This window comes from Triticum aestivum, chromosome 2D, assembly GCF_018294505.1.
Source record: "Triticum aestivum cultivar Chinese Spring chromosome 2D, IWGSC CS RefSeq v2.1, whole genome shotgun sequence".
Classification (NCBI taxonomy): domain Eukaryota; kingdom Viridiplantae; phylum Streptophyta; class Magnoliopsida; order Poales; family Poaceae; genus Triticum; species Triticum aestivum.
The window spans coordinates 12,544,807-12,565,810 of record NC_057799.1 but is presented as its reverse complement, the minus strand read 5'-3'; the positions used below and the strand labels follow the sequence as shown (position 1 = coordinate 12,565,810).

At 43.7% G+C, this 21,004-nt stretch overlaps 2 protein-coding genes across 2 annotated transcripts; one reads left to right on the top strand and one right to left on the bottom strand.

Annotated features, from left to right (window-relative positions):
- Positions 1-3,707: 3,707 nt before the first annotated feature.
- Positions 3,708-8,410, bottom strand: LOC123048259 (9-beta-pimara-7,15-diene synthase, chloroplastic). The gene is made up of 14 exons (XM_044471396.1): positions 8,113-8,410; positions 7,463-7,518; positions 7,090-7,369; positions 6,830-7,010; positions 6,461-6,681; positions 6,255-6,375; positions 6,087-6,184; positions 5,778-5,992; positions 5,588-5,700; positions 5,407-5,502; positions 5,111-5,329; positions 4,862-5,003; positions 4,471-4,716; positions 3,708-4,356 (listed from the first exon to the last, which is right to left on the bottom strand). The coding sequence occupies exons 1-14, from the start codon at positions 8,303-8,305 to the stop codon at positions 4,024-4,026; spliced, it is 2,514 nt and encodes an 837-aa protein (XP_044327331.1). The 5' UTR covers positions 8,306-8,410; the 3' UTR covers positions 3,708-4,023.
- Positions 8,411-11,973: 3,563 nt separating this feature from the next.
- LOC123048258 (cytochrome P450 99A2) lies at positions 11,974-13,929 on the top strand. The gene is made up of 2 exons (XM_044471395.1): positions 11,974-12,919; positions 13,040-13,929. Exons 1-2 carry the CDS (start codon positions 12,008-12,010, stop codon positions 13,661-13,663), a joined length of 1,536 nt encoding a protein of 511 aa, XP_044327330.1. The 5' UTR covers positions 11,974-12,007; the 3' UTR covers positions 13,664-13,929.
- The last annotated feature ends 7,075 nt before the right edge of the window (positions 13,930-21,004 follow it).

Here is a 21,004-nt window from a genome sequence, read left to right as displayed (position 1 = left end):
TTTTTCAAAGAAAGACCTCGGTGAAGCTGCTTACATATTGAGCATCAAGATCTATAGAGATAGATCAAGACGCTTGATAAGTTTTTTCAATGAGTACATACCTTGACAAGATTTTGAAGTAGTTCAAAATGGAACAGTCAAAGAAGGAGTTCTTGCCTGTGTTGGAAGGTGTGAAGTTGAGTAAAGACTCAAAACCTGACCTCGGCAGAAAATAGAAAGAGAATGAAAAGTCATTCCCTATGCCTCAGTCATAGGTTTTATAAAGTATGCTATGTTGTGTACCAGAACTATTGTGTACCTAACCATGAGTTTGGCAAGAGGGTACAATAGTGATCCAGGAGTGGATCACTGGACAGCGGTCAAAATTATCCTTAGTGGAATAAGGATATGTTTCTCGGTTATGGAGGTGACAAAAAGTTCGTCGTAAAGGGTTACGTCGATGCAAGCTTTGACACTGATCCAGGTGACTCTAAGTCTCAATCTGGATACATATTGAAAGTGGGAGCAATTCGGTAGAGTAGCTCCATGCAGAGCATTATAGACATAGAAATTTGCAAAGTACATACGGATCGCACCTTAGCATTGTAGACAGAGCATTGTAGACATAGCATTGCAGAGCATTGTAGACATTGAATATGGCAGACCCGTTGACTAAACTTCTCTCACAAGCAAAACATGATCGCACCTTAGTACTCTTTGGGTGTTAATCACATGGCGATGTGAACTAGATTATTCACTCTAGTAAACCATTTGGGTATTGGTGACATGGCGATGTGAACTATATAGAGTGTTAAATCACATGGCGATGTGAACTAGATTATTGACTCTAGTGCAAGTGGGAGACTGAAGGAAATATGCCCTAGAGGCAATAATAAAGATGTTATTTATATTTCCTTATATCATGAGAAATGTTTATTATTCATGCTAGAATTGTATTAACCGGAAATTTGATACATGTGTGAATACATAGATAAAACAAAGTGTCCCTAGTATGCCTCTACTTGACTAGCTCATTAATCAAAGATAGACATATGTTGTCATTTGATGAACGGGATCACATCATTAGAAGAATGATGTGATGGACAAGACCCATCCGTTAGCTTAGCATGTTGATCGTTTAGTTTTATTGCTATTGCTTTCTTCATGACTTATACATGTTCCTCTGACTATAAGATTATGAAACTCCCGAATACCGGAGGAACACCTTGTGTGCTATCAAACGTCAAAACATAACTAGGTGATCATAAAGATGCTCTACAGGTGTCTCCGAAGGTGTTTGTTGAGTTGGCATAGATCGAGATTAGGATTTGTCACTCCGTGTATCGGAGAGGTATCTCTGGGCCCACTCGGTAATGCTCATCACTATAAGCCTTGCAAGCAATGTGACTAATGAGTTAGTTGCGGGATGATGCATTACGGAACGAGTAAAGAGACTTGCCATTAACGAGATTGAACTAGGTATGGTGATACCGACGATCGAATCTCGGGCAAGTAACATACCGATGACAAAGGGAACAACGTATGTTGTTATGCGGTTTGACCGAGAAAAATCGTCGTAGAATATGTAGGAGCCAATATGAGCATCCAGGTTTTGCTATTGGTTATTGACCGGAGATGTGTCTCGTTCATGTCTACATAGTTCTCCGCATTACGAGCCATTGCTAAAAGTGATCTGCACACTTAATGTTCGATGACGATTTGTATTATGAGTTATGTGATTTGATGACCGAAGTTTGTTCGGAGTCCCGGATGAGATCACGGACGTGACGAGGAGTCTCTAAATGGTCGAGAGGTAAAGACTCATATATTGGAAGGTTGCATTTGGACATCGGAATGGTTCCGAGTGGTTCGGGCATTTTTCTGGAGTACCGGGAGGTTACCGGAACCCCCCGGGAGAAGTATCGGGCGTATTGGGATTTATTGGATTAGAGGAGAGAGGCCACATGAGAGGGGCGCCACCCCCCTTGCCCAAACCGAATTGGACTAGGGGAGGGGGCCGGCCCCCCTCTTTCCTTCTCCCTCTCTCTCCCTTCCCTTTCCCTCCGGTGGAAGAAAGGAAAGGGGGGGGGGGGGAATCCTACTTGGACTAGGAGTCCAAGTAGGACTCCCCCCTTGGCGCGCCCAACCTGGCCGGCCTCCTCTCTCCCTCCCTCCTTTATATACGTGGCCAGGGGGCACCCCAATAGCACAACAGACAATCTCTTAGCCATGTGCGGTGCCCCCCTCCACAGTTACACATCTCGGTCATATCGTCGTAGTGCTTAGGCGAAGACCTGCGTCGGTAACTTCATCATCACCGTCACCACGCCGTCGTGCTGACGGAATTCTCCCTCGGCCTCAACTGGATCGAGAGCTCGAGGGACGTCATCGAGCTGAACGTGTGTTGAACGCGGAGGTGCCGTACGTTCGGTGCTTGGATCGGTTGGATCACGAAGACGTTCGACTACATCAACCGCGTTACTAAACGCTTCCGCTTTCGGTCTACGAGGGTACGTGGACACACTCTCCCCGCTCGTTGCTATGCTTCTCCTAGATAGATCTTGTGTGATCGTAGGAATTTTTCTGAAATACTACGTTCCCCAACACGTTGCCGGCGTGTTCCCTTTGCGGTGAGCGCGCCATCGTCAAACGGTCTGGCTGCGGTGCTCTTTGCCCCTTTCGGGGTAGGTTCTTCTTCCCGATCGCCTTGACTTGCCGATGCGCGATGGGATCGAGAGGAACGGCGCGGCCATGACGTCGGCGCTACTTTCTCCGGTGAGGATTCTCTCTTAGCCCTGTTAGTTAGGGTTCTTTGGGGAGGGGAAAAACTTTTGCTTTGATTTCTTTCTACCTGAAAAAACTAAGCCTAGATGGCTCTGAAACCATTGATGGATTCTTTGGATCGGGGTAGGCTAGAGATTCCGGTAGTCCTACCTTCGCCTTGGCTCGACGAGCTCGAGCCGGTGGCCATGGTGGTGCTGTGGTGGTGATGGCATAGAGTGGACGAGGTGGCGGCGGCTGAGCTTCCCGTCAGCCTAGCGCAACCCTAGATCGGATTGGGGTGTTGGTGGTGTTGTGGTGCACGGTCAACTTCGTGATGCGTGCCCCGGCACCCCACCTCTTTATATAGCGCTGGCGACAGGGGCCCACCAACCATGGTTTGGTCGGGCGCCCCTGATCAGGGCGCGATGCAAGGGCCCGTTCGTACCGTTGGGCTTGAACGGGAGAGAGATCAACCTAACAGCTGCCCCTTTTCCCTGTGTCGCCCTGTCCCTGGCACACCGACATGTTGATGCCGCTCCACTTGTTGTCGGAGGCCAGTTGTGCCCGTTGTTGAGCATGCAGAGCATGAAAACACACGTTGAGCTATTCGATGCATACGATGGCCCCGTGGGAATGTACCGTCGACAGGAAGAGAGCCAGGCAGCAGCAACGTCCCCGTGCCAAGAGGACCATGGCATTGGCAGGACCGCGAACGCTGTTGCCGGTGAAGACCTGGTCGGCATGAGCGAGGTTGGATGCATTCTTGCCTACTTTCTTAAGATGCAATTGTATACTGGTGGCCGTGTGTGATCACCGGTTATTTTCGGCCAGTTTTGAGTTAGTTTTTGACAAGTTTTCAGTTGGAATGAAATGAAACTTTCGGCCATTTGGCCCATTTCAGTGATTTTAGCACTAGGTGATTTTTCTTTCAAGAATTGCACCGCCGCCGCAGGTGTACACAACTTTTTTTCCATTTAATCCATGGTTTTAAATAGCGCGGTATAACAGAGCGATAGCAATGCCATTGCGTTTAGAAGAGGTCCTTCCCTAAGGGACTTAGGTCTAAACACATAAACAAACATTTTTTAATAGCACTCAAAACATCACCTCCAAGTATCTATGCCATTTTGTTTTTGCAGGTGAGGTATCGATTTGATTGACCAAAAAGGTTCAAACCACATGACGGAGATCCTTTCATGAGTTGCTGCCCTTTTACTAGCGACATGCGTAGCAATCAGATCTCGGTGTGAGAATCCTGACAACACCATAAGGAATGCTTGATTATTGTTCTGACTGAGCATCCAAAGGACTGGTATGTTGGAGTTTGAGTGGCTCTCGGAATATTGCGTTCATCGTGCGGAGCATTTCCTTGGGCGAGGAAAATCCGTCAGTCTGACAGTAGAACAAGTGAACTGTCCTGCAAAACCTCCAGAACACCTCCTTGCATACCCTAGGAACTACACGGTCTTCTCTAACAACCATCCTTAGCAGGTCTCTCCGACATGAGGCTATAGACTCCTGTACCGCCTCTTGAGCAGCTTCTATGGACATGGAACCTCCACTCTGAAGAACAAGCAGTGAGATGATGTTCAGTTTTCCCTCACTGGACTCCCTCTGCAACAAGTAGATCATTTATCATATTAGAAACTACCCAGTGTCAAGATTAATCTGCATGACAGTGATAACTCATTGCTATGAATATTTTGTTAGAACAGGAACGGAAAATACCTCGAAGCCCCTAGTATCATTCAGGAGACGGCCACAGTTGCCCTTTATTCTAAGCAACTCATGGTACTCCGGGTCTTTGATTATGTACTCCTCGAGTTTTTGTTGGACAAAATATAGTGATGTTAGCATAATGGGCCCCTCTGCGAATGAGTTAACCGCTTCTATCATGTATTCCTCAACTGTTGGCACATATTGATTCCGTTGCCATTCCGCCTCAGTCGCTGCAGACCTCAAGTAATGTAGCCACTGCAGATGAATATAACTTTTTAATATACGGTGTTTCCTATTTATTTTGTACGTAGCTAGCCTTAGCTTCAACATGGTACGTACTTATCAACTTGGGTCTCGATATAATGCATCTCACAATCAGAAGGTCACACAAGAAACTCACTGTTTCATTCAGGTGTTTTGTAACATCGCGCTTTTGCACTGCGGAAGCCATTTCTCCAATGTGCTTAACTGTACTATAAAAAGCAGAAAATACTATTTCTACTTGCTCAGAGCAGAACTCAACTTCGTCATGGTGATCCCACCTAAGACAACCATTGGAAAAACAGGGAGGATGACTCATTAGCAATGCATAACACGCCAACACAACTTCGGAAAGTGTAGACAGTGAAATAAAGTTAAAGGATTGTACTTCTCTACTAATGCTATGAGGTTTTCTTGTTCTTCTTTCGATGCTCCAACATCAAAGAAGTCATCAGTAACAAGTACGAGCGCAATAGTTTTCGCACATGCAATGCGAGCATCAGAGAGTTCATGAGTGGATAGGGTGGCAGCAGCAGAGAGATAACAATTTATCAGACTCCCCTTGCGTAGAAATTTAAGCTGTTCCAGCCTGTTTTCTTTCTCCCAACTGCCAGTGCAGAAAGTAATTCAAATAATCTACAAATACATTTGTGAAAGCAAGTGATGAAATGACAGTCAAATTACCTCTCGAGGTGGCAGAGTTCATCCTGGTATATAGATTGAGAAAAACTGAAATCTTCAACGGCAAAATCTAGAAGATCTTGATTGACATGACATGGCCTGAATCATAAAAATATTTTCATTTATTTAACATATATTGACATCATATCACAGGCATATTTTTTTTTTGAAAAGAGAGCCTTACATGTTTTTTCTCTTTAGCTGCTGAGTAACCCTAGAATCAAAATGTTCAATGTTCCTCTTATGGTCTAGAGGTTCTACTGTCGCATAAAAGGGAAATTTAAGAGTATATTCTACCTGAAATTACAAAGAACCAAGTTAAATTTCAACTGAACTGCCAAATGAAATGCAGATTTTAACTTTCATGCACTTACCTCTCCAAAAATTGGCATTCTTTGTGTCCCATCACAGCGCAATTTCTCTGCCAATAAGTGGCCTGACCAGTTGCTTATGTTCTCCAGGATCAATTCATTTTCTGACAAACATACTTTTGAAGCCTTGTATAACTCCAATAAAGATTTTGTATGATTTAAATATCCTTCAAGTGAGCTATGGAAAGTGGAGGCTTCAGCAACATGGGACAAGTCATCTGTGCAAGAATAATTTTGAATTGTAGTGAGTTAAATCAAGGCCAGAAGAGAAAGATATTAGGACATGGAATTTTGATCAAAGTATATATGTACCTGACGACACATCATAACCATTCATCCGTAAAAGGCGAAACGCCATTGCACATGTTTCTACATCTTGCATGATCTCCTCGTCTCTCTGTAACCAGGAACTGCAAAGTGAATACAGTCAAGTTGACATACTAGCTACTAGGGTATCAGGTATTTACTCCGGATTATTACATGTATGCCTTGTCCAGGATGCTGTTTGTGTCACTCGAAAAATGGCGAGATATTCCGATCTTTTCGAGCATATCCACCATTGAGAGCTGATAATATATATTCTGTGGGTACGCTGTTGGTACTGTAAATGTATAATGGCATTAAGTATATAGCAACAATCTGCACCCTTGGAGATGCCCCACAAAGTAAAATAGAGAAATACACACCTGCACCACCAAATATACTGACAATGGAGTCGAGGTACTGGAGAGCTTTATTATCATAGTAGTGCACTAATGCAGCAGCAGTTGCGGCAGGAGAGTTGAACAACGACCCATTCTTTCGCTGGAACTTCATCACTTGATTGTAGTCCAGCAGGTTTACTAACCCTTCTTCAGCAACATAGGCCAAATATGCATCTTTCCCACACGATTTCTCCTCACTTAATCTAAATAAAATCAAGTATAAATCTGTTATTATATATGTTACATCAAAAGAACGTATAATTGATACTCTACACCCTTTTCCCGTGTCAAACTTGATTCCTACAAAATCACACCAATAGGCATGGCACCCTTCTCCTTTTCATTTCATACCTTGTCAGCTCCATCTCACGGAGGTGAAGTATCCCATTGATATCAGCTTCTGTGACTGGAATTATCAAACCCATCCCGAAAGCATGGTTAAGCATACCAGGGAAAATGAGATTGAAGCCTACTGGAGAAACAATTTGATCATCCATGACAGTGGAGAAATTCCTTCCAATAAATTCTAATCCTGCGAGTGTCATTTTACGCGTGTGAAGATCTTTCAAAGAAGAAAGTTAAAAATACAAGTATTAAGACAATACACGTACCTCTCCTTATGTGGTCGGAGCCAACGTTCCACTTATGAAGTGCAATGATACAGGCCAATGTGGATAACATAATATCCTTGTTGGCTAATAAGCCAAATTCATTGATTCCCCAAGACCCACTAGAGTGTTGATTTTGCAATATCCATTCAACACACTGAGGGAAGCATGGAGCCTGCGGATCGAAGTCCGGCAATGGCACCATAGCCACCCATGCCGTGTCATACGCAGACGGCGAGAGTTCAGGGTTTTTGAGATGCTTTCGTATTCTAGCATCCCGTTCCTAATTTATATTCATGAAAGCAACACAAATCTCATCATGGCACGAACTTCAAATGTTTAGTCGAAACAAGAGTTGGGAGAGCGATGGTCATACCACATCACTGCGCGGTCCTATGGTTTCTTCTGCCAACATTGCCTTGAGGACATATGCTGTCGGATGGAATATATGCCACAAATCGATTAGATTGGATATGACTCTATGTTTAAATATAAATATCAAGTAGCAAGCTTAAGTACAAAAGTAACTTTAAGAAAGCCCAGATTTCAAGCATTGGTAAACAGAGGACAGTTATATTTCTAATTTAATTTTTATTATTTCTGGTGTTCGTTGTACACTTGTACTGCCAGGATTGATGATGAATAGATTGGAAGTTTTCTCATAAAAAAACAGAGTATTGTTATATTGCGTATCCCTTGGGCGGAAAATAAGCAACGACTACCTCATGTTGTGCGAAAATGCTCCGGCCAAAGAAGACCATAGTTTTAAATAGCGCGCTAAGCCTCTTAGCGACGGACCTTTTCTAAATGCTATAGTGTGCTATAGCGAAGCTATAGCGAGCTATTTAAAATGTTTGTTCATTTATTTGGATCAAAGTCTCTTAGCGCAAGACCTTCTGTAAATGCTATAGCGTGCTATAGCGGAGCTATAGCGGGCTATTTAAAACAGTGAAGAAGACTCCATCCAAGCAAAGCTATGGACTCTTACTCCCTAGCAGAAGGAGAAGAAATGGAGAGGTAGCGCACCTGGTTCGGTGCAAGGAAGGTTGGAGGCTGAGCAGGCGAGGCTGACGCGCGGAGGCTTGCTTCTTCCATCATGGTGCATCTGCAACTCACACTTTGACGCAGATGGTGGAGCAGCCGCCGGGAGGCGGACGGCCTGGTGAGGTGCAGATGGCAGGAGGATGGAATAGGCACCAACTCGTGCAGGATTCGCCATGGGAAATGGGGCGATCACCTCACTGGCTCAGGGTTTTAATATAGCAGCAAACAGAGGGGTCGGCTGAGAAGCTAACTGTGCCTCTGCGCCAACTTCAGAAATATGGTGAATGGGATTCGTTGATGTAGCTCCGGCCGCCGGTGAAAGGAATACATGTTTTATAAGGTGGTAAGCATCCTGCGACTCTTCTTCAGCTAACGCATATTTTTCTGCGCCAAACCGCTGAAAAGTCCAAGTATAGAAGAAATTTGGACTTGCCATACATTCCTTGTATGTGACGTCTAATAGTGATGTTCCAGCTGTTCGTCGACCACTTTGACAACTTCAGGAATATGGTAAAAATGGGAAATGCAGATGTAGCTGCATGCAGTGACCAAACGATTTGACCTCGCAGCTTGACTGCAGCTCTTGCATTAATGATCCATGGTGAGAGATGTTTGTGGTAACATAATATATTACTATTACATAACGCTTTTTAACAATAAATTAGTCTATAAGCTAATAAATGAAATTATCTATGATAGTATTAAGTACAGTATAAATTACTTTCCACTATGACCAGCCTTAGCCCGTCCACGTCGCAACGTCAGTCGCACGAGTTTGAAAAATACGAGGACTAGCTGGTCGAGCTGATTTGAAATATCTCCTTACTTCAAGCAGTTTGTACTGAAGCTCAGGCCAAAGTGAGAAAATTCACACCAATGTTCCTCGGTACGCACGCCCATTCATCCTTGGACAATCTGGCTAACACGCATAGAAAACGGTGGCCCTGCTGAATCGCGTGGAAGACTGCTGAAACATGTGTGGAAGACTGCTGAATTGGCTCCAAGACTTTTCAACGAACTGTACAGTAATAAATCTCCATACAAGATTTTTCAATTTAAGTCTGTAGTTTTGACAATGACTTCATTTTTCTTTTGACATGACAGCGACTTTATATACACAGCAGACAACTGATTTGTCCACACAGGGTGACCATTATGCGTCGACCAGATAGACCGAATGCACATTCCTTTTCCAACGGTATTGCTCTTATGAGTTGTGACCATTCAAACATATTTTGAAGATTCCACATGCATATTGCAAATAATGGAAATTGATGGTGGGTCAAACATGCATTATTTTCGGCCCAGCAAAATGCATCTAGCTTCCCCATACAGGACAAAGAGGAACTAGATGTCAAGAGGCATGAGAGGAAAAATGCTCCACCGTGTCACCATTCCAATAAAGAAGTCGCTGAGAAACAACAAGATACATGCACATGACTTTTCTCTTACCTCTTACACAAGTGACATCACTTTCTTTTTTTGACAGACCTGAACAGTGTACATATAGTAGTTTTCCCAAGGGAAAAGATATGGCTTTCTCAACCATACCAATTGTTTTTCACTAAAGGATGAACTTAATTGACTCAAAATAGAGCATCAAGTGGATACAAACACCATGAGCACACATCCGGCCTCTGCATAGTTAAGATGCATATAGTCAACACCAACGCACACACACAGAAAACACGCCGGCAAAGAGCAAAGTCATATAGGACCAAAGCTATGCCTAAGCGAGATTTTTTTCCCCTAAAGGGATCTAAACAGTGATCAACAAACTACAACGTTGACCATATCCGCACCAACCATTTCTTGACACCACAAAGACAAGGATGTTCTTCAACAAAAACACCTTCAAGAAGAGGAAGATGCACAAGCGTCACCATCCCCGGATCCAACCACCAAAGGCTAGAATTTTAGGTTTTCACCTTGAAGAACCACTCTGAGCATATCTGAGCAATGATTCTTCAAGGTGACAATGCAAAAACATCATAATTACCAGGTAAAACCAAATCGAGCCACTTAGGTTTTTCAACCCAGAGCTCAAGAAAGGGTAATCGAGAAGCACCACCAAATTGAAGTCAAGCACGCGTTATCACCACCACTTTCTCAACAATCACAACCACTACATGCGCTGGGCTAGAAATCCCACTGTAGCTCTCGCACAACCATACCCTCTGCACTAAGCCACCATCCATAGATTGCTTCTCACCATCGAAGGGACAATGGCCAGAGTGAGAGCTGCCAAAATCCACAAAAGAGTCTTCCGATTGCATCTCACTACCTTGCCAGGACAAGCTGTCGGTAGCAGCCACCAAATCTGAAGAGAGGAATCCTCAAGACGACTCTTTGATGGCCACTGTAATCTGCAATCTGACTAACCCACTCCACTATCGTGTGGGCCCAATAGCCAAACCGCTCACATATGTTACCGGTGGACCCCATAATTATGTATACTAAATTACTATATATTTCGTGTACTTTACTAGGGGTGTAGAATAAGCTAGTTTTGAAGAGCTCGTCGTGGGAGGTCCATCAGTAGCGCTATTCTATGCATGAGTATAAAATGCTTATTCTACATCCCTAGTAACACTATACATAATCTAGTAAAACATTGTGCAAAATGTAGTAATTCCGAAATAATTTATTTATAACCCAAGTTACTAATTTACTACATTACAAATTAAATTATTTTATGTACATTTTACTAGGCGTGTAGAATAAGCTGCTCCCTCCATTCCATATTAATTGTCCCTCAAACAGATGCATCCAGCACTGACATATGCTTGTTTTGAAGAATACGTGAAAATATATTTTAATTTCTAAATGCGGTTTAAAAGTTATAGGTCTTATAATTTTTTTGAACCAGAGTAAACTGCATGGCGTTCTCTTATCTCTTAGTCCTTCCGTTTTTATTACTCCGCATATTAGGTTTAGCTGAAGTCAAAATTTATAAAATTTGACCAAGTTTGTAGAAAATAATATGAACATTTACAGTAACAAATTTATATGATGTGAAAATATATGCAATGATGAATCCATTGGTATAGGTTTGGTGGTGTATATATTCATATATACTACCTCCGTTTCTAAATATAAGATCTTTTAGAGATTTCAATATCGGAGCAAAATTTGTGAATCTACACTTTAAAATATGCCTATATACATATGTATGTAGTCGTATTGAAATTTCTAAAAGGGCTTATATTTAGAAATGAAGGGGGTATTTTTCTACAAACTTGTTGAAAGTATATAATGTTTGACTTTAGACAAACCCAATATGCGGAGTAAATAAAAATGGAGGGAGTACATATATAAAAACTCATCCCTACTGAATACTACCTCCGTCCTAGTTTATTGGTCCCCTTAGTATTTTGTATCAGACTTTGACCATAGATTTAACTAAGAAAATAATAATGCATGTCACCGAAAATTACATCATTGGATTCGTATTTGAACAAGTTTCCAGTGATATTATTTTTGGTTACATGCATTAACATTTGGTTAGTTAAATCTAAGATCAAAATTTAGCACAAAATGCGAAGGGACCAATAAATCAGGATGACGGAGGTAGTGCGTAATTGCAGCCACAGGGGTGGAGACAACATGAGGCATATAACTTGTTTCTATTTTTAGTCATCGCGTTTCTGTTTTGGAGTGTTAGCTCTATTTGTTTGAAAGTGCAGCTCTCGATCGAGCTGCAACTTTTATAATTTATTACTAGGACTAGGATATTTCAATAGATTGGACCGGACAGATGCATGGGATGTGTTGTAGAGAGGCTAGCTAGCTTATAAAAGGCCGGCCAGTTGTTGTTGTTGTTGTTGTTCTTGTTACCAAGCAAGCAAAATAGCAAAATACTAGGAAAGCATCGATCATGGAGATGGAGCTAAGCCTAGGCGTAGCCACGTCCCTGTTTTTGCTTTCTGTCATCTCAGTGGTGGCCTTAAGCTTGCTTAGCCGCAAAAGACTGGCAGCAGCAAGTGGCAAGAAGAAGAAGAAGCTTGGGCGGCCTGCTCCTGGGCCATGGCGTCTACCCTTGGTGGGCAACCTCCACCAGATCGTAACGTCCAAGCTGCCGGTGGTCCTCCGGGACCTGGCGGAGAAGCACGGGCCGGTGATGTGCCTCCGGCTCGGGCAGGTGGACACGATCATCATCTCCTCCCCGTCGGCGGCGCAGGAGGTGCTCCGGGAGAAGGACCTCAACTTCGCGTCGCGGCCGAGCCTGCTGGTGTCGGAGGTGATGCTGTACGGGAACCTCGACATCGGGTTCGCGCCGTACGGCGCGTACTGGCGGACGCTGCGCAAGCTGTGCAGGATGGAGCTCTTGAGCGAGCGGAAGGTGCGGCATTTCATGCCCGTGAGGGAGAGCGAGACCCTGGCGCTGGTGAGGGCCGTGCACGAGGCGGGCCAGGGCGGCAAGAGGCCCGTCAACCTCGCACTGCTGCTCGTCTCCTGCTCCAACGCGATCACCGAGCAGACGGCCTTCGGGCAGGTCGCCGGGCGCGAGCTCCAGGAGCAGTTGCTGGCGGCCATTAACGTTGGCATGACGATCAGCAGCGGGTTCAGCTTCGGGGACCTCTTCCCGGGGCTGGGGTTCATGGACACCGTCACCGGGCTTACACGCCGGCTGTGGCAGGCGCGCCGTCAGATGGACGCCGTGCTTGACAAGATCATCGCTAAAAGCGACCAGAAAGGTGATGACCTTCTGAGTGTCATGCTTAGGATCAGGGACGGGGGAGACCCTGAATTCCCCATCGAAACCACAACCATTAAAGCAATCATAGTGGTACGTATTTACATTTCCCGTGGTGAATCACTCGCAAATGTCCTAGAGCAACAATTTGTTTTAGGGTAAACATTTTTTTCATATTCGCGAATATGTCATGCCGTCCATTTCTTCGTGTAGGATATGTTCTCGGGAGGGACTGACACCACAGCGACGGCGGCTGAGTGGGTCATGTCAGAGCTCGTGAGGAACCCGCCGGCGATGGCCAAGGTACAGGCAGAGGTGCGGCGAACATTCAACGGCAAGACCCCACAAGAGCACGAGGGGCACATACATGAGCTACACTACATGAGGATGGTCATCAAGGAGAGCATGAGGCTAAACCCGGTGCTGCCGCTGCTGGTCCCCCGAATCTGCCGGGAGACCTGCCATGTCGGGGGTTTTGAGATCGTCGAGGGTTCCAGGCTCATGGTCAACTCATGGGCTATCGGTAGGAGCCCAGAGAGTTGGGACGATCCTGATGAGTTCAGGCCAGAGAGGTTCGAGGACAGTATGGCTGATGACAAAGGACCCAGGTTCGACTACCTTCCATTCGGAGGTGGGCGGAGAATGTGCCCCGGCAGTACCTTTGGGTTGGCCGTGCTGGAGCTAATCATGGCACGCCTTCTCTACTACTTTGATTGGAGCCTCCCAACCGGTGGGACTGAGCTTGACATGGACATGACCGTGGGCATAACGGCGAGGAGAAAGAACCAGTTGCACGTAGTGGCATTGCCGTATAAGGAGGTTCCACTGCAAAGCTGATTCATATCTTTGTGGTGGACAATTTACCCAGTTGTGCTCCTTTGCGTCATGTACATTTCATGTTTGTCCCGGGGAAATGGACAAATAAATAAATTGGGCAATCGCCTAACTACTACTAGTACTATTTTAGCGCGGGGTTACTCCAGCAGATTTGGACGTTGGTCCAGTAAAGGGAATGGTGTTGTACAACTGTATCATGTAATCTCTATGGGCCTTGGGTGGTGGGCTCTACATTTATCGTTTAAGAGATTAAATTGTGCGTTAAATTAAGACTTTGTGCATCAATTGATGCGAAGGCCTGTGGTCTTTCTCCTTCTAAGATAAGTGTTTCCAATATACTCCATTCGTTCGCAAATATAAAATGTTTTGTATATTTTAATAAGAACCATACACGGACTAAAATGAGTGAACAAATACAATAAAATGTGTTTATATGCATTCGATTCCGATCTTTTTAGAACATCTTATATTTGTGAATGGTGGGAGTATTTGGCAACTCGTTGTCTGGTCTTACTAAAATTTTGATATTTGGGGTAATGTTGGGGCAAGTGCTATTTGTTGGTCCTTGTGCTTTTCTAGAAATGACATCTTTTTGTATTTTTTTTGAGAGAAAACTTTCAATCTATTCATCTCCAATCATGATAGCATAACAAACACGTGAAATAATGAAAATTACATCTGGACTCATAGACCAGCTAGCGACGACCGCAAGAACTGAAGCGAGCCGAAGGCGCGCCACCATCATCGCTCCTCCCTCATCGAAGCCGGTCAAACATTGTTGTAGTAGACAGTCATGAAATCATCGTGCTAAGACCCCATAGGATCAATGGACCAGAACAGCAACCATCGTCGATGAAGAGTAGCATAGATCGAAAGGATCCAATCAGAAGACACACGAACGCAGACAAACGACAAACAAATCCGAGCAGATCCGCCAGAGACACATCTCTACGTGTCGACCGACGGTGCTAGACGTACCACAGGAACATGGGCTAGGTGAGAAGAACCTTATTCTATCTTCAGAAAGCCGCCGCCTTCTCACCTCATCTTCCTGAGCAGGAGACAAACCCTTACAAAACAAAAAGTAAATCTAAAAACGGAGGCCTCCCAGTGGCAAGCGACGGGATCCACCGCACCTCCATCACCCTAAAGCCACTAGAGATGAGGCGGATTGGCAGGCCGGCAAAAGGCGGAGAAACCTAAGTTTGTTTGGGATAGGAGACGATGGCTACTTGACGTCCTTTCGTATTAAGTGACCTAATTTTATATTGGTGGTTATCTAACCATCCCCACTTGCTCCATCTATGGACCCTACTACAGCTAGCATCTAGTGTGTCGGGCAGCTGTCAAGGTGAGGCCGAGGATTAACCTCTTTTTCCAACAGCTAATCTGAAGCCGAGGTGTCCAAATTTAGAAAAGTCACGTGCATATAACTTCGTCATTGTCAGTTGTGACTTGGACGTGCGAATGGTGAGTTGCGTTCGGAAAATCTAGGAGCGAATTGTGTGTTTTTGACTTCTGGTGTTTCCAGTCATGTGTTTTTTGACTTCTGATTTTTCCAGTCATGTGTTTTTGACTTCTGGTTTTTTCACTCTTGGAGCGAATTGGACTCTTCTATTATTCCACTCATGTGTTTTTGACTTCTGACTTCCTGGTCAAGTTATTTGGAAGATTGACGGTTTTGTGTTTGTCTGGCAGCGCTTGAACTAATGCATGTCGGTCATTTTCCATGCATGTAAAAAATGTAGGCAATAGCTTAGCTGTTAAATACTGCAATACATTACCATTCAGAAAATTTGATGCGGCCAATTTCCAAGGCAAGCTGCTCCTGTGGTGCTTCAATGTGGCCTATTTTCCATTTTGAATAAAGAAGGTGAGAATAAGCGAGTTGGAATGTAATTATCAAAAGTAGGAAAAATCACCCTCATTCAAGATGTTCGGCAATCCCAGCCTCAATCGATTCCAACTCACTAGCATGACCCATACCAATACTTGGAAGACCAAAGGCCGCAAAATTAATATTAATATGAGCATCACATATATCGACCTCCTATAGTTTATTTTCCAGGACAGCAAGGGGCCGAGTCCTGGAAAAACGAATATTATGTTTAGTTCCAAAGGAGTGGTCCATGTCGTTCAAAATAATGATCGTAGTTTGTGTCCTTAAACAGTGGGTACATTAACAAAAACCTGTCACAGACAGAGAAATACGGACGTGAGGACCAACACATTAGGTCTAAGTTATTATGTAGTAAACCAAGTGAAGTACTAGAAAATCTATAGTTTGAGTTTTTTCATCATCAACGATAAAATGGCTTTCAAACTGTTGAAACATAAAAGTATGCACCGGGTCACAAAACGCACTATGGGAGACGCCGTGTTGGGACGACGCAGCGGCGACAGGTGGCGTCACGGGCATCGGGTATGGTTCCGCGATGAAGGTTCGACTGTGGGAGTAAGGGGAGGGAGAAGAGGGAACGGGCCGAGAGGGCGAGGAGCTGCTACGGGCGGTTAGAGACGACCAAAGCGAAGGATCGGTGACTGAGGGGTAGGAATTGGAGTGGGCTAGGGAGTTGGGGAGCAGACGAATTGGAAAATAGAATTTAAATAGCCGCGTGAATAATGCCACTAATCGGTCGCTACAAGAGGCGGTCAGTGTTTACTAGTTATCACTAACTAGTCGCCAACCCGTGCATTCGCACGGCCAGTTATTTAGTATTACATTGTAATATATATATAACATAAAGTTATGTGTTGTGTACATTTACACTGGGACGTGCCATCTAATTTCTTTCAAATAAGTCATATAGTATTTTCAACATGGGGATTCATAGGCTAATGCATGTATTCCACAAAGGAGTTAGTTGGATAACTTGATATTAGATCTTTATACGATTTTATCCTTTATATCTTTGAGGAAGTTTGATATCACTTTTATGTCATTTCAAAAGCATGCAGAGCAGTCTAATATATATTGCTTACTTTCTTAGGTCTACTCTGGTATATGTATATGCTTGGGATTTTTATATGTGTACTATCTCAAAGTATTATCCTTTTTACATATTATAGTCATCTCTTCAAAACATTAAAATACATGAACTATGGAATTCGAAGTTAATATGTTTTCATTATCAATAAAAACTATTTTTCCTGTAAACAAACTCATTAGAATTAAAACAATAAGAAGAATATTTTCAGATATTTGATATCCTTGAAACTCCATGTTGAATGTTGCGAGTTAAAAAACCAGGCAATGATAGAACCAATAAGTTGAGATTAAACAAACTGACAACTTGATAGGATTCGAATTTGAAGAAAGCCACAACATCGAAAGAGCTTTGGTTCAATAGCAATGAACCTTACATGTAACGGATTTCTATTACATGCACATGAATCACATGGAATATGCATAAACTGAAAAGTTGGGTCGTACATCATGGCCTTAGGTGACAAATTTACTTCCATCTCCGCATGTACTACATGGAAAAATATTTTGCGATTATTGAAGAAAAAAACCATGCATGATCGCTTAGTTAATACGGAAACCTTAAGAGCGCCCAGTCATTCCAATCATGAATTTTATAGCAGTCCGTAATTTAAATGCAAATAAAAATCTTGAATATTGGGTGATCATTGATTTTCTACAACCATTGATAGTTGCAGGCATACATTGTGAAAAAATAATTCCAATCCGAGAAACTGTTCTATAGACAATTCCTTATTTAATAGTCAAAGCAGGCTTTCTAAAGCACAAAATCATAATTTTCATATCCAATATTAAGTACGAACATGGACCATATCAAGATTGATCCCTTGTCCACGGGGTAGCCAGAGTAAAAGCTTTGTCCGACCCATTGCACATATATGCTGACCTGTATTATAGAGGGGTCTGAAATTAATGACGCACTGGAAAGAGCCAATATAAGAAAAAAAATATGTGCGACTTGAACAGCCTCAGCATGGCCGACCCCTCTCTGGTGACCATTACAATGGGTGTTTTGCTCACACAATACATCATACACATAGTGAGCAGGTCCAGGGATAGATGAAGGAGAGTGATAGTTAGAACTGCCCAAAGGACAGGGGCATACTGCAAAGACATACATTGTTGTGCTGGGAGGTCTAACCTTGCCGGAGGTTTAATCCGTCCACGTCAGAGCCGTGGATGGGGAAGTTCATCCCTCGCACGACAGAGTTCTGGTACTTGGAGAATCTCAACACCTGAATCAATCGTGGAGTTTTTTTCCTTTGGAGGGAGAGAGGAAGCAGACCCAGTTTCTAAGGATGAGGCATATAAGGCGTTAATAGAAAGGACTTCCAGATGCTACATGCTTAACATCACGGCATGAATCTTTGTGGATGGATTTAATCTTATCATATTAGTAAAGAAACAAAATCATGTCCAATGGAGGTAGGGTGGCGGTAGGGTGCTGAATGAACAAAACCAATGGCTGGGGGTCAAGTGGGCCCCACAAGCCACCCATTCGCCCCCAAATCCTTTCTTCCCCGAGCTGAGCCCCTCTCCCTCTCTCTCCCCCATCCTAGGGCTCCATCAAATTCATCTCCATTGCTTGAGTTTACTCCGGTGGATTGAGGCCATTTTCATCACTCAAGGTACCTCACACTCTCTTCTTTTTAGTTGGTTGGAATCAACTTATTTGATGGCATTGATTTCTTTTATGCAAACCCTAGTTGTGCTACTTTTTGTGTGAAATCAATGGATTTGATGAAAGGTAGATCTAGATCTAGGGTTGTATATGTGTGATTGACCATGTGTAGTGTGCTAACTTTGTTGTTTGTAGCTAGATCTATGATTATTGTTTTGGTTATTTCTAGGGTTAGGGTTAGTGTTAAGCAAAGTCATTTTTTAGTTGTGAGAGTTAAGCCATGATATTTTGTTCTTTAGTTGTTATTTGTTTTGTTGCTTAAATGTAGTGGATAGAACTTTTATCGGTCCATGGGATGCACAATGGAAATTGTCCCATATTATGTTGCCGCCTATCGTTGACATTTTCTAAAATTTATTTAGATGGGTAGTCTCGTGAATCTCCATTATTTGGATAAGGAGACATTTATGAATGGCAATGACGATGAAGGGAAGAACACATGGTATTTGAGTATAGCCCAACCTATGAGGATGTAGTTGTGGAAGTTAGAAGTGTGTTACATTGGATGGACCCAAGTGACGAGGTTAAACTTATTGGAAGGTATGAGGTTGGAGTGGGGGTGAAGTCTCGGTTGAAGAGTATGCCTATCACCTCGGAATTGCATTGGAAGGTGTACAAGGGTAAAGTAGAGCAATCACGAGACAACTCACTTGAATTATTTGCCACCAAGGTTGATGCTCCTCTGCTACAAATTGACTTGAACCGGCATGCCTCCTCCCCAATATATGATGCTAGGGTGGAGGTGTATGTCCCCAATTCTTGTAGCCAACCACCAAGTAGTCAATCAAATGAAGTGGAGATGAATGATAGAGCCATAGTAATTCAAGACCTGGAGATTAATGATGTGGCTCCTGTTGATGATGATGATGCTTATGCGGAAGAAGAAGAGATTCATTACAATCCAATAGGTAATTTGGATGTCATTGTCCATCAACAAGACATGGATCGTAGCCTCCCTTATAACCGTATGTGTGGTTATGTCTCTGATGGTGAGGGTCCTTAGGAAGATTTGGACGAAGATGGATTCACGGTGCAAGAAAATCAATTCTTCAAGGAGGTGCACGGCAAGGAAAGAGGACGCCCATTGTTTCGTGATCTTAGCCTTGCCGAGCATGCCATTGTTGATGGTGGCATGAGACTGGGGTTGATTGAACCAACACCGTGCCCGAGAGTCGGTGATCCAAGGCCGAAGGATGAGGACGAGAATGCTCATTTGAAAAAAGGCATCAAGTTTGGGTGCTTCCAAGAGTTTAAGATGTGGTTGAGTGACTACGCCATTCGGAACCATAGGCCATTTGTTGTTGGTCATTCTAACCGAGAGGTGAGGTACACCGTGAAGTGTGACAAAGAAGGATGTAAATGGAAGGTTCGTGGAAGAAAAATTCATGAAACGGGGCAATGGGAGTTGGAAAGTTGTGTAGCTACTCACGAGTGCATACCTCCAGACAAAGCTGACCGAAGCAAGGGCCACCGTCAACTCACGTCAGAGTTTCTCGGCTACAAATTATTGAATGAGATATCCCATGACCCAACCGTGAAGGTGAAGTTTCTGATGAGTATTGTTGAAAAAATGTACGGATACAAGGTCAACTATGGGAAGGTATGGAAGGCCAAGTCAAATGCTATTAGGATGTTGCACGGTGATTATGCGGCCGCATACAATATTCTTCCGAGGATGTTGGGAGCCATTGCACATAAGAACCCAGGCATGGAGCATGGGGTTGAGGACATTGATGGAGTGTTTCATCGTGCCTTCTGGAGTTTTGGGCAATGCATCGAGGCATTTAAGCATTGTCGTCCGGTGTTGTCTATAGATGGCACTTTCTTGACCGGCAAATACAAGGGCACACTAATGGTGGCAATGGCTCATTCGTCCGATAATAATGTGTTGCCGGTGGCCTTTGCTTTAGTTCCTTCCGAGCATGACGACAATTGGGAGTGGTTCATGGGGCATGTGAGGACCAAGGTGATTGGGAAGAGGCAGGTATGCATTATATCGGACCAGCACCATGGCATTCTCAAAGCCATAGAAGTTGTCATTCCTAGGCTTCCAAAGCTTCATCACCGATGGTGCATGAGGCATTTCGTGGCGAACTTTTCCCGGGCATGCAAGAGTAAGGAGTTTTGCAAAGACCTTACCCATGTTTGTGTGGCATTCACCGTCAGTTCATTCAAAATCCGGTATGATAAACTCTTCAAGGCTTTGGCAAAGAACAAAGGTGGAAGAGCATTCTTGGAAAGGAATTATGGGGAGAAGCATAAGTGGTCACGCGCTTACGATGAAGGAGGTTGGAGATACGGTGGCATGACGAGCAACATTATTGAATGCTTCAACAATGTGCTTAAGGGCGTGCGTTCTTTGCTGGTGACTGCAATACTGAAATACACATTCTTCAAGCTAAACGAGTATTTTCTTAGGCATTCCGAAACCACCGCCAAATGGATAGGTGAGAAAAAAGAGTATCCCGACAAGGTTGATGATTGGTTGAGGTTTCAAGCAGGGAAGTCCTCGCATCAACAAATCATTAGATTCAATGACAAAGAAATGATCTATCAAGTAGACGAGCCAGGTGGCACAACACGAGACGGTGTGGCTTACGGCGGTGTTGCGTATAAGGTGGACCTCAAGATCCGGTGGTGTCAGTGTGAGAGGCCTCATAAGTACCACTGGCCA

Excerpts from the sequence above, each read along its gene's own strand:
- LOC123048259 (XM_044471396.1), bottom strand. The coding sequence starts at position 8,305 with ATGGCGAATCCTGCACGAGTTGGTGCCTATTCCATCCTCCTGCCATCT. Across the intron at positions 7,011-7,089 it reads CTCCGACCACATAAGGAGAG|GATTAGAATTTATTGGAAGG; the intron begins GTACGTGTATTG and ends TGACACTCGCAG. Across the intron at positions 5,701-5,777 it reads GAATGCCAATTTTTGGAGAG|GTAGAATATACTCTTAAATT; the intron begins GTAAGTGCATGA and ends TTGTAATTTCAG.
- LOC123048258 (XM_044471395.1), top strand. The coding sequence starts at position 12,008 with ATGGAGATGGAGCTAAGCCTAGGCGTAGCCACGTCCCTGTTTTTGCTT. Across the intron at positions 12,920-13,039 it reads CCATTAAAGCAATCATAGTG|GATATGTTCTCGGGAGGGAC; the intron begins GTACGTATTTAC and ends TTCTTCGTGTAG.